General features: G+C 37.3%; 1 protein-coding gene across 1 annotated transcript in view; it reads left to right on the forward strand.

Moving 5' to 3' along the window:
• Nucleotides 1-7,620, forward strand: part of OCA2 (OCA2 melanosomal transmembrane protein) — a 182,074-nt gene extending 174,454 nt beyond the window's left edge. The window contains exon 23 of the mRNA XM_085321451.1: nucleotides 7,081-7,620. Coding sequence (XP_085177577.1) covers nucleotides 7,081-7,168 — 88 coding nt within the window. The 3' untranslated portion in view covers nucleotides 7,169-7,620. The remainder of the gene's footprint in view (nucleotides 1-7,080) is intronic.
• Nucleotides 7,621-14,259: the final 6,639 nt, after the last annotated feature.

Here is a 14,259-nt window from a genome sequence, read left to right on the forward strand (position 1 = left end):
GTGGAATTGATGTCTTTTCCTATTTTTTTCATGGTGTATCATATAGGTGTCTCGTRTCAGATTTCTGGCTTGTCATAGAGGAATAGCTTTTGGATAGTTATCGGTCACCTGTTGCGATAGTCCTGTATTTTTGTGCCACAGAGACCTAAGAGCTAGACAGATACCGCACCAAATACTTCTGTGAACAGTAGTTTGAATTTGCAAGGTGGATCTAGCAGATCAACTGTTACCTTACAATGAAAGTTTATGCTTTTTTCTTCAGCTAATGAGAATTTTGGATGGCCAAAGAAAGGCTCATTACTGGTTCTGCACATAAAAGTGTTGAGATTACAGTGAAATACTTTTAGGAGGATGTAGGAGGCAAAACCTAATACCTCTGATTTTTCTCTCAGGATCTAATTTTCCTGATCTGAGGTTCACTGCTGGCAGTGACTTTATGGGAAATCTTGGCATAGACTCAAAATAGATAGAGTATCAGGAGAAATTATTATAATTTTAGCAATCAGAAGAAAATAGAATTATAGGTTTTGTTCAGTGATTTAAATTACACAGGAACGACTATGTATGGTAACTAGTAGGTAACCACACTGTAATTTTTATGTAATTCCAGGCTGTGCAAAATTTCATAGAGATTTAATGTTGCATTAATGATCACTGGCAGTTTTAGCCACCTGCTTTTTCTAAGCTACAGCAGGTGTCTGGATTTGAGGGGGTCATGGGCATGTGATAAACATTTTTAGTTGTTTTCTTTAAACAATCAGTAAAGCCTATATTTTCAGGTAAACTGGATCAGTATACCAAAGATCTGCAACGATGAAAAGTTTGACACAATCAAAATGACAGGAGATACGTATGTCATACTGTATTAAAAGGAATAGAGAGAAGAAATAGGACAACAGGAAGGTGGCTACAGATGTAATAAGAACAGAGAAATTAACTGAGAGGAGAATTCCTAGTGGCTTTGAGAGCAAGTCAGACAATAAATTAAAAATCTCTCCTTTCAATTTCCACAAGCAGAGAATTAATCAATACAGCTACTAAAAATGGATTTTTTTCTGCAAGAAATTTTGAGCRATTATTTACTTCTACAATTAGGATGAAAATTCAAACTAAAGACTTTTCAGAGAATCTCTCCGTAGGACAATTTGGCAGCAGTCAGAATGGAAATGAGCTATGCATCTAAGAATGCATAAAAAATTAATTGAAACTTCTGAAATAATTTTCTCCTCTCCCATTTTGTACTCAGAAAAGAATTTCACTCTCTGATGCAATCCTAGCTGAGATACAGAAAAAGAATTTGCTCATTGAGCTGTATTGTGTTAAGACTATAACTCACATAGACCTGTGTATGTTTTGTTAAATAGCTGATTTCTGTTTCTCATCAAACTGAAATTGTCCTATCTTCTATTAAAAAACACCCTTTTAAAGTTTAATTCATGAGGGTTATGATTGATCCTTTTCATTAGGAAGCATGAATGTTGCGTTTACACCATACTGTTGAAAAGAAGTATAGATTACTTTGTAACTCCAATTATAAAACTTCATTAAAAGGTGTAACTTTCATTCAGAAATAACCTTAAGCATCTTCTAAGTATATCCACACTCAGGTCTCATTTTTGAGTCTGCTTTCATTGTTATTGCAATGTGGTTTTAAGAATGAGCTTGTGATTATTATCAGACTTCCAGAGCAAAGCATTGCATAGGACCAGAGCCTGCCCAGGAATGAGATGGAGTTATCCCTCATCTCTCTGTTGTTAAATACTGTTTATGATAACATGCTGTTCTTCAGGTGTGCAAATGATGCTTTCTTGCTCTGTGTTGAATAACAGAGGAACAAGTAGGTGGGTGAGAAGGTTATACTATATGAGCTGCAGAACTTGTACTRCTAAACTGTTAGCAGGGAGAAGAGCAAAATGTTAAGCCTGATGCAGACCCAAATTGTATAGTTTAAACTGCACAGGAGTGTGAGAGTGGAATTTAGCTTTGACTCTTTAACTCTTAACCACTGATGGTTCCCCATTTTTTTGGAGGCCTGTTTGCTCCATGGATGATGCCCTGAGGATGCACAGGCTGCTGTAGTTACATACTCAGAAATGTCAGAAAGGCAGAGACTGTTGTGCCTGAATGCATGATATCTACAGGTGAGAACACCYCATATGTCATGTCCCAAATCAGGCAGAATGGGGCACTGAACTYGGGTTTTGTACGTCCTAGGTCCTGCTGTTTCTAAAAGCATCACAGAATTGAGCTTGAAGGAACTGTAAGAGATCATTTAGTCCAAGAAAATGAAAAACAGGCCCCAAAGGCTTCACTGTTATTATTTTTCAAGTAATATTGGATAAACTTATTGCCTAAGAAAACTGTAATATTCATATCCGTATACAAGCAGTAAAAATAGGATTTATACTAGAATAATCACATAGCAGTTTCCTTCTTTTCTAAGTAATACATAATCAGAAATCTTGCACTGAGGCAAGATCAAGCATAAACAGGTCATTATCAACAAAAAATTTCACTTCCTGTGCTGTTCTTGTGCCCACGTTTGACTTCTACTAATACATATTTCACATTTAGCTTTACAGAGTTTCATCTTGTTCATTTCAAATTCTCATTTCACTCTGCTAGGAACATGCTGACTTCTGTTCTCCACAGAGTCTGATGTCTCTTCTGCACTGGAGTGATTTGCAAGCTTTTTCCCTAGTAGATCACTGAATTTATTAATAAGTAAAACTTTGTTCAAGAGAAATCCCTGTGGCTCTCACTTGAAATGCCCTCGCTATCTCACACTGAACTAATATCTGCTGTTTGTRTGACTTCATCGAGACTGGAGTTTTAGGTGTAGACTTTTAGTAAGAAAAGAAGGAGAGAAGAGTGGGGTGAATGCTAGACCCTTGCATCCATGCATTCCTTGAGGCTGGCTTCTGCTTCCTCTCTGCAGCAGTGAAAACTCGGGTGCACTCTACCTGAGCTGGCTCTGGAGATTCAGGACAAACCTTTTGTGCCATGCAGGGCATATGTATCTCCCTGTCTGCAGTGTAGGAGAGGGAACAGAAGACTAGCCTGGAACAGGATATATCAGCCCTGTTTCCTTAGTTTGTTTAGAAAAATGTCATGTCAGCTGTGTTTCAAGGTTGTGCAAAAATGTATTTTTGTACCCAGGATGAAAATTACTGTTTCTCAAAATTTTCAAGTTCTAGTGCAAGTAAAGTTTTTATGACTTCTAAGCTCTGCTGATCCTTTTCTTTCTGCGCAGGAGCAACTGAATGGCATGTTGCCTTTTTTGGCTTCGAGGAGCATGCTGAAAATGAGAGTTGGTGGAAGTAATTTTTATGGTTTTTAAAATGTGTTCTTAGGTTTGATATACCTAAAGAAAATTTAGGTACCTAAACRTTACATTGCAAGTAGTCTGGGACAGGAGTTGTTTCTGTTCAGGGAGTGCAAAAGGTAGTGTTTGGGCACCAAACCAACTCAGGTAATTGATTAACTGTGCAGTAACTAATATTCACTGACTTAGTATTATCTCTTCCCTCTCTTTGGTACACAGATTCAACAGTGAATTTAATCCAATTAAATTAGTGCTCAGACCAGTGGGCCTGAAATTCAGTTCTCAAGTTAAGGGGTAATCATCCATGCAATGAGAATAATGGCTTCATGGTTGGGCCCTATGCAAACATCCAAGATTAACAAATGAAATGGCTGTGCGTGGTTCCAGCTGCATATTTGACTCGCACTGTGGTAGTGAGGGTAAGACTACAATTCCTACATGATTGCATGTTGTCCTGTATAATTCATCCATATGCTACACACACCTTCAAGCTGGAACGAGTTTTTTCTGTTCTCTTTTTAACGGTGGAGTAGCCATTGAATCTGTTCTCATTCTTYCCTCCTTTTGCCACTCTGCACAAAAGCATTATATTGCCATTCACTGCTGAGCTGCTATGCATTCTCCGGGGAGGTTTGTTAGGTTGTATTAGAGCAGATTAAGATCTGTGCTATCCCCACTCCTCCCAGTACCAGTTTATTGTTTGCTAACTGTGAGGTCAATAACATTCTGTTTTCTGTCAAATAACAGCCTRTTTTCTTATGAGAGTTGTAGCAATCTCCGGTTCACCAGCCTGTCATGTGGATACAGCTGCAGGGAACATTCATTAGATATATTGCAGTCTGTGTGTAGGAGGATCTTTTAACCATGCTATTTTATTCCTGCAGCCATTAATGTTTCTGCTTTTTTGTCCTATTTGAACACTTTTATGAGTGAGATTAGGGAGGGCCTAATCTAATATGCTAAGAGGAGATAGGAAAGGGTCACTATGGTCTGAGAAGCAATTGGCTAACCATCAGGTTTTTTTTTTGTTTTTTTTTTTGACCTTTTTCTAAAATAATTCCAAGTGAAGCTTTAGCTCTCCTGTTTTGCAACATTATCAGCTTGATCATAATTTAGTGACTGGATAATGATTCAGCTCTTTAGAGTAACAAGCCATTCAAAATCAAGGATCTGACCAGTCGACATGGAAAATAAATAATGCTTACATCTGCAGTATTGCTTTCATAGAATCATAGAATTGTTAAGATTGGAAGGGACCTCTGGAGATCATCTAGTTCAGCCTTCAAGCGAGTGGCCCATATGGGGGTCAGACCCACGACCTTGGCATTATTAGCACCATGCTCTAACCAACTGAGCTAAACCTAACCCTCAAACTTTATGCACGTTCATCTGAACAAAAAGGAAAAATAAATGAATGTTTGCAAATGCATTTCAGATGTCTCAGGAAATATTTGAAAGCTGTGAAAATCTTACGATCCTTTCTAGCAATTCTCCATGTTTTTCGCCTCTTGAGCAAACCCAGACCTTCTCTCTCCTCATCTCGCTATGTCTTCTCCCCATAGTCTATGCCTCTGAAGCCAGAATAATGATAGTGCTGGTAATGCCTTTTACCAGAACACTGGAGGAGGCTGGCACACCAGGTATTAAATGCTAGAGAGATGGGGAAGAAAGCCCTTGGAGCCAGAAATTGGAACTGTCCTTCTGGGGCAGATCTCCAGGCCCAATATTTTGTCATGGACAGAGGGCAATGCCAACTTCTGCAGGCGGATATCAAGGASAGAGAAATGAGATGATCTGTCAGCCCTGCCGGTTTTGTCCTTTGTATATTTTCAGTCTTGCAAGGGTCTCCTTTTGTTCCTGGCTTGCCTCTCTATCTGCTAGTATGTAGGATGGGCTCACTTTGATAATGGATCAAGAAYAGCCAGGGAGCAGGCATCATGGACAGGCTTGTTTTTCATTAAATAATTCCAACTTTTTCTTTAGTGTTTGTATTTTATTCATTTCCTAATTACTCTGAAAGCTTTATAGGTCCGGGCTGTTTATTTCTGTGTGTTTGCAGTGACCCCTGTTCCTGGTGAAATCCCCTTGTTAGTAACTTGAACAGTGGCTATTAAGGTGAGAACACCTCTGTTCTGCTGGTCACATCTATGCCTGTATCAATCAGCTTTTCAGCAAAATAGTGCTCAAAGAAATACGACTCAGGAGGATCGAAGGTTTAGAGTGACATTGCAGCTGTRGGTAGAAGGAGGGAGAGTGGCCAGACCGCGGCCAGCCAATCAGAAATTTAAATTTCATTTTATATATGCAGTTTCACATGCTGAGAAAGTGGGGGATGGTCTTAATGACCCAAGAGGACCCTTCTAGCTGTAGCTTCCTACAGAAAGGAGCTATTCATCAACACAAGCTCAGAAAATGGTTCCTTCCTCATCAACTGTATGGACGTTTTTTCATTAGCACTCTGATTAGCAATGGCTAAGGGGAATGGGCTCCTGAAACTTCCTCAGGGCCTCCTAACAAGCAAGGCAAGAACACACAACTAATATACCCGCATGTAATAAGCAGAACTTACTTCGAGGAAGAGAGTAAATGAAATGCTGTACTTCAGGGAACGTTGTCATGCTTTGACAAGGCATACTGAAAGCCTCGGCTGACCTTGACAAAAGCAATTACCTACAGAGGGTCATTTGTGCCATGATTGTTTCTCATCTCAATTCTCCTTGTGATTTTAGTAATATAAAACAAACTAATATGATCCCAGCAGTGGTTCTTCACAGTCCCTGAGTACTATACAATAATGTTTTGAGAGTTTCAGAAAACTCATCACCTTCTTTTCTCAAGTATCGAAGACCTGTGAATCTAGTGAAGAAGGACTCAGCCAACCCTGCAACATTCTTTCCAGTTATCGCTATCTGCTATGTTTGTCAGTCTGAAGAAAGTTATAAAATCTGGATGTTGTTTGGAAAGCTTAATCTATGGTGAAAAACAAATAACTGTTTTAATAACTTTTACAGCTGCCTGGAGGTTATTTTCAACAGTCCTGGAAGTTATGCTAGCTTTTAAGACTTTTCCATTWGTATTCAAGTCTATTAAACCTAGTGAGTGGTATGGAAGATGAATGCTAGCGGTATATAAGATCTACAGGGAAATGATTTAAGGGGTTCCAGCCATAAATTAAGTTATAAGTGCCATATGAGGGACACACACCTAACATGAAGTGATACATACTGGATGATCTATTCTAATGGTGCATAACTTTTAAAAATTTATGTTTTACCTGTACAATTGCATTGTTGTCTAGGAAAAAAAAAAAAAGACCTGCTACACTCTGAGCATAAATTGAGAAAGATGCACTGAAGTCAATGAGACTATTCTAATGTTGACCATCCATGTTTTAAATAGGCTAGAAGTAGAAATGTAAACTTGAATATTAGCATCCTAGGCATTYATAGAATCTTAGAATGGTAAGGCTGGAAAGGACCTCTGGAGATCATCTARTCCAACCCTCAGCATGGCCCGTACAGGGACTGAACCCACGACCTTGGCATTAGCAGCACCACACTCTAACCAACTGAGCTAAACCTGTCCCCGRACCAAATATATACTACATCAAGGTTTTTGGCTCTGCTGTAAGCATATCCAGAGTGAGAAATATGTAGGATAACTATTAAGCTTTCTTCCCATAACTTGTTTGGAGAACAAAGTGTTGAATCATTACTGATCTTTTTTTTTTTTTTTCTTTTTCATTGTTGTTTCAGGTTGGGTTTCCCCATGATGATTGTGTCCTGTACCGTTGGGATGTGCTATCTCCTTGTTGCTCATGTTGTAGTAGGTTGGAACTCTTAGTAATTTATACTTTCAAGACCCCCAAAAACTTTCAATTGCATTTAGTTTATATCTCAGAATGCTAAGAAGATACATAGGAGGAAAAAGGTGCAAAACCCCCAACTTAGCTGTCAATCAAAATGATTGTCAGTGTCAGTTTTGGTCAAATCTTAACACTGTGTTCTGCGAACAGTCTGCAGAACTAGACAAGCAAAATTGAAAGAATCGTATATCTAATTATGAATAACATCATTATTGTGCAGATGAAAAGGCACCATCACAAGGGAATATGTCGTGCCTGAAAGTTTGTACTGCCACTGTTTGAGTATAGTTACAGATGAAAAACTCATTCGCAATAGCAGATATTCAGTAATTTCTTCTAYGGCTTCATTTGTCTTTGTCAATGCATTTAGCTATTTGTATTAAAGTAACTAATATTCAAGTTGTAATAATAGACAGTCAAGCAGACTGTACACTACGAAGGATGTAATGTTATCTATGTTTAAAAATAAACACATCTGAGAATATGCTCTGGAAGAAATCATTATTTTGGAACTGAGAATGCATTGTGTGGAGGTTTTGTTTTTCATTTTGAAGTCTCTAACCATTGTTAAGCTGCTTTTTTTCCTAATATAAACTATTGCCTGTTTTCATATCAAATCCTGGACATAAAATGTGAGAAAGCACTGGACATCTTTCCTCTAGTTATTAATTCTTTTCTATGATGGAATACTCTAAGTCTTTTAATAGGTTAATATGCTATATGGAAGAATGAGATTATACTTTGGCTTTGATTTTGTTCTTGCTAATAATAATGTGTTAAACCATATATATTATTTTCTATAATTGGCTGCCGAAACAGGTCAGGCTTCTCATTATGTATATTAAGTCCAGCGAGGGAGTCAAAGTTTCAGTCTCCATCTTCAAATAAATGTGTTTATGGGATTGGCTTAAATGGCAGTGGCTCTGTCTGATATCTTGAGTGACAGAAACTGGCAGTGCCTCTGTGGGAACAGATGGTGAACCAGACCAAAATACAGGGAGCGGCAGAGATTGCTCACATCTGAGCAATCTTGGTGCAACTGCTGGTTGTGCAAGGACTACTGTATTAAGCCCGAGAGAATGCAAAATGAAGACACCGCTGAAAGACATTTGTTYTTAACTGTTTGTTTGTTTGTTTGTTTTCATTCACTAGATTGAAAGCTGTATTTCTTTTCCTGTCAGCACATAGAAGTATAAAAATGAGATTCTGAGACCCTAAAGTTTGGGACCTTCAATATATGTTACAAATTCTTTTTTTATTCTTCTTTTAAGGGATAAAAAAATAAACAAAACCTAATCTTGCTTCTAGGATCCTCAAACTCCGTGCCAACTGTAAGCAAGCTAATGCTAATGATATGATCACATTAGCTTGCATGAAGATGCATGTCTGCATTTACAGCTTGCTGAAAGGGGGAAGACAGAAGTGCAGCAGTTAGTTTCTGCTTACTCATTTTACCAAATTCTCTGGAACAGTTTGGTGTAAGGGAGCTCTCACTGGCTTCAGAAGTGATACATCAACAGGACTCAGATGAGATTTTCTTTCTCTTATACTACTTGTCCTGTCAAGAGAAGGCTACTAGTGCACAGGGAATGCACAATCATATTCATCATGTTTTTAGACAACTAAAGCTAAATTCATTCTAGGAAAACTCTTTATGAAGCTTTCCTGAGGATTTCCTTCAGATAAACTGTTTTTCCTTCCCTAAATACCCATGTTGCTTCATTTACACAGCAAAAGAAGTACTTACTGAGAGCTCATATGACAAGCAAACAGTAAAAAGAAGATAAAGTTGTTTTGCACAAGCCTTTATGTGAGTGTAACCTAATGTTCAATAACCAGAGAAAGAACGGTGATAAACATGTTTTTTTGTCCTCTTGCTGTTGTTTTTCACATTAGCAGACAACATGCTAAAATGAAAATTACCCAGGTCCTTCAGATCATTTCAAGGTAATTGAAGTATATTTTTCATTGACTTCTATTATAGTTACCAATGTAATGTGCACATCAGAATGGCACAAGCTGCAGTGACTTTATCCTTGGCAAAACTAGTGCATGGGATCCCCAAAATGGAGTGATTTTGAAGAGTGGGTGGAATTCATTTTTCAGTAAAATTTACTTTAAAGGGTTGAACAAAATATTAGGTTATTACAAATAACCTATGAACCATAGAGTAAATACAAATATATGTACTCTGTATCCATTTTACACCTTCCTAAATGGTGTAAAATGCAGTRAGACAGAAATATATGAAGGCTATCATTACTGGGCAATGTAAGCCAAGCCCGGTYAGAGAAACCATCTCTAGCAGAAAAGCAGGGTGATTACTGGAAGCAAGGAGAGAAACAGGAGCATAAGAYAGCTCTGCCACTTACTGACCAGTCCAGAAAAGATGAAACTTTGGACTGGCTGTGCCATGGCGGGCCAAAGGCCTGCCTAGCCCGGTATCTGCCAAACAGCGGTGCAGCGTGGCGGCAAGGAAGAACGGAAGAGTAGGGCAAACRTGAAGCGATATTTTCCCGTAATCCTGTCCCAAGCTTCAGAGGCTTCTGTGACTCAGAGGCTTCTTGAATGAACGGTAGCATCTTCATGTTCAACTGCACCTGATGGATTGTCCTCCGCACAAATATAGCAAGCCACTTGCTGAAGCTGCGTAAATTCAACATCTGTCACAATGAGTTACACTGGTCAATGCACTGTGGGGGGAAAAAAACGCCATTTCTCTTGTTTATTTTGAACTTGTTCCTTGCTAATTTCATATCTTTCCTCATCCCTTTTTTTGTACCTTCTTTACCTTTTCAAGTTCCACTATAGTCTGTTTCAGTTGAAAAGATGAGGATTAAAAATACTAGCCAAGACACAAATACCTCAGGGATTTATAGAGTGGTTTGGTGTGCTACTTTCTTCTGCTTTTCCATTCCTTTCTTAATGATTGTTAAYGTCTGATTTAGTTTTTGGATTGCTACTGAAAAATAAACTGAGGAATACATTTCCATAGACGATTCTGTTATAATTGAGATCCATTTCCTCAGTGATAATTATTAGCTCAAATTATTTTATATGTAAAGTATGTATTTACCCTTTGTCTTAATTACAGATCAAATAAAAATAATTTTAAAACTGGAAATAATTTCCAAATACTGCATCGTGAGCATTGAAAACACCTTGCTAGCAGGCCTTATTTAGGTGAGATTGAACTAGACTGACTGGTCTGGTCCGATAAAGCAATTCTGGTTTTCACAACAAAAGTAAAAATAAAATGTGTTATTTCCAAGAAATGAAATTTGAAATGTATAGTTAGAAATGAAAATTATTTGACTACCTATAAAGAGGAAGGTTTCAGTTAAGAAGTCAAATATTATTTGCAAATATTGCCTTCAAACAAATTGCACTGCAAACTTCCTCCAGTGAATCAGCACAATTTTATATTTTGTATATGAGAATAGGTTCAAAAATAAAAGGCTTCAGTTCCTGCTGTTTTGCTAGCTTGGTATGTAACTTCTCATAGTCAATAGACTTCTTCATATGTTTAAAAATGTATATTTTCTGTATGGATGCTTTGAACTCTATAAGAATACTCAATTCTGTTGTTTCAAATAGCACAGARCATTTATCTGCAAATACTGTCTATTTTAAGGACAGTAATAAAAAACTTGGAGCCATATCAGCATAACAGCTATCAGATGGTTAGTCCCCACATTAAGTCCCATTAAAGAATTCATAGGTTCCAAATGGCAGAAAATCAGTGGCACCTGAAATAGACACAAAATAAATATGCTAAGCATGAGCCTCAGTGTTTGTTATAATGGGTTGCTAAGAAAATGAGTGGGAACCAAGCCAGAAAAAATAATGAAATAGCTGAAGCATTAAATTAATACTTCTGAAATGAATTTACAATAGGAAATGCCAGCAATTCAGAATGAGTGCTAACCACCTCAGATRAAGTCAGCATAAGAAAATCTGAGTTATCTATTAAGAGCAACAGGAAATCAACAGGTGTTGGAGATCTATTGAGAGAAGAATTAAAATCTTACTCCACAGATGGACTAGAGAGAGAGGATGAGAGAAAAAAAAGACTTTTCTCACACATTTATTATTAGTGGAGAATATTATAGGCTTAACAATTTGTTATTTCTACTCAAAATAATAAGAAGCAAGAGGGGTTTTGCACTGTTTTTAAAGTTGTTCACATACAGTTGTTCTTTTTCTAGGTTGCTATTGCAACTTTGATAGGTAGCCATGATTTATTAGCAGTAGTTTYAACTAGTGCTTTGCCTAATGAATCAGTAATGGAAAGAAAGCCCTCTCAAGATGTGGTCTTGGCCCTCATTACTGTTATCCTGGCTGAAATAAAAGCCCTGCTGCTCTTTATAAGAAAACCCACACACATTTGGTTGTGCCTGACAATACAAGACAAATGGAAAGAAGGGAGCTGTGGAGCACTACAAACAAGAAAAAAGCACACATTTGGTGGGGAGATAAGGATTTTTCTCTTTTTTTTTCCTGCTTTCTTCCCTATCTCCCCCTATCACCTCCAATTCTGTGCCTGTCAGATATAATTACTCTGTCATCTTTTTACTGAGGCATCTGCTCTTTGAACCTGCTGCTTCTCTTCACTCTTTGTTCATTCGCACTCTGTTCCACTTGTCTGTCAGTCACCAAAAATCAACTCRTTTGCTCTATCTCCAGCCTCTCCTTCCAGATGGCCTATGCCTACTCTTACTTAACAAATAATGTTAAAGAGAGGAGGAAAGAAAGGTACTTTCTTCTAAATTTCCTAATGTCAGAGGTGTTCACAGTTGGCAGTGCAGTGTCCTTTTTGTATTTCATCCTTCTGTGTAATGTATTTGTGTGCTGTGCTTTCCAGCCTATAGTCTCTCACACACATTTTATGTATTGGTAGTGAAAAGAGTTACAGACACTGATTTGGAGTAAAAACCCAGCAAGTCTGGCAGTGCTGTGGCTCATGAAGATAAATTGAAAATTCAAGACTCTCTTCAAATTGTCTCAGGAATGTTAATGCTTCAGGATTTTTTTTTCTCATTGTCCTTCTTGCATTCACTTTTGAGCTCAGATGGATACAAATTATAGTCACTGAATTCAATTATTAAGCTCTGAGAAATCTTGAGAAAAATATGTTTTTTCTCTTTTTAGTTTTATGAATAAAGAGTAACTTACTTGCAGCATGGAAATATATCAAACTTTATTCTACTAGTTTGATTACAGCATGTAGGTTATTTAATTTGGATCCAGATTTTTAGTGGTGGTAAAAGCTTTAGATGATTTAATCTACCTCATGTATGCTCTATTTTAAAGGTATGTGCATTCCCACAACCACAAATTGGTCCATGTCTCAGGAAACATGTGACTGAATATTTTTAAAAACAGGCTGGAAAAAACAGTTCTTGGGGGTACTCTAGGCACATAGTCTGGCCCTTGGGCTAAATGGTGCCTTCATTTCTGAGTTTATTCTATAATTCTATCAGCTCTAGGCCTAAGCAGTGTGACTTAATTGGCCAAGGCATATGTAAATAATATGTTTTTCTAAGCCTTCACTGATGAGGATGGGTAAAAGTGTTAGCCTGGGACTGAAGAAGAATGTGAAGAACACCCTGAGGTTTTTGGCCATATGAGCTGAAGTCAGTGAGGAGTCCAAAACTAACTTGCTTCTGCTCAAAGACCTCTGTTAAAGTATTATATGTGATGCAAAGTGTGTGCATGCATGGCATGCACAGTGACGGCCAGTAAAATCTTGACAAAATCCATTCCAAATAATAAATATTGGCATTACAGGCACTCTTCTCAGCATTTTCCATAAGTAAGGCTGTGTGACACTTCATGTTATATATCAAGAACATGATTAAGGGAAGATGAATACTAAAAAAGTTATCATAAAATCCTTTCTGTTGAGAATCTTTAATGCTCTCATGTTTCAGAAACAGATTTCAGAGGCGGCAATTTGTAAAGCAGACTGAAGTTTCACCAGGGATATAGTTTTGGGTGTCTTATATGAAAAATGCTCCAAGGTGACCGTGTTATAGGCCTTCAGAAACCCTTCTCTGCTTCTTAGACTGGCAATCAAAACATTTAAGGTGGTATTTGCTGTGAGTTCACTGCACACAAAAGCTTCTGGAGGTTGAGCAAGACTCTCCTGAGAATTTACCATCTGATTTTTCTGAAGTGCTGCTCAGTCACAGTTGCAAATTGCAAACTCCAAATTAGCAAACAATTTCAGCCTTAACTTTTTCTGTATCTCTTTGCCTATGCTTTTACCTCTGAAGGGTTCTTGTGAAAAGAAGGTGGGTGAGACCTATGAGGCACTCCAAGGATGACCACAAGGAAATCTGTAATTCTGACTTCAGAAAAGAGCTTCAACAGCATTCAGAGAGGAATATGTTGATACACTATGAACTGATGTAAAACAATATGCCAATGAGATATTCTTAAAACTTCTCCACTAAAGATGGCTGCATTTTTTTTTTTTTTTGTGAAAAAAAGAATATATAATTGTGAAAATGGAAATGGCATGATAAAATAGATGGATACAGGAGCTGTCTAAAACTTAGTTTGGTATTTCTTCACCCTAGAGTCTTTGCAAATTCTTTCGTGTTTCTGTGTGCAGCAAACATACTTGTTACAATCTTATTTCCACTGTAAGACTGGAAAAAAGGGTGGTCAGGCAGACTCTCAGATTTGATCCAATGCAGGTTAAATTTGGAAATTTGTTTCAAAATATGCACTTAAAATTAATAAAAATATTCTACAGTCCATGCCAACACAGTTTGGAAGTATTTTTTGTGAATTACTTATTTTAATTAACTTTAGATAACAACAAAATCCAGAGAATATATAATATATATTCTGCATATAAACAGATAGGAAATATTGAAGCATTTAAAAATTGTAAATATTTATATTTTGGCTATAACATTTACTCTGTGTTTTCTTTGATTCTTACTAAACTACATTGCCTTTAGCCCAATTAAATTTTATATGACTTTTCTATGGCCCATTTAAATGTGATGTAACTTTGTAATAAATTTCTCAAACTTSACTTGGCATCTCTGCACTG

Source organism: Rhea americana, unplaced genomic scaffold (genome assembly GCF_003343005.1).
Source record: "Rhea americana isolate MKP2758 unplaced genomic scaffold, rheAme1 scaffold_7, whole genome shotgun sequence".
NCBI lineage: Eukaryota > Metazoa > Chordata > Aves > Rheiformes > Rheidae > Rhea > Rhea americana.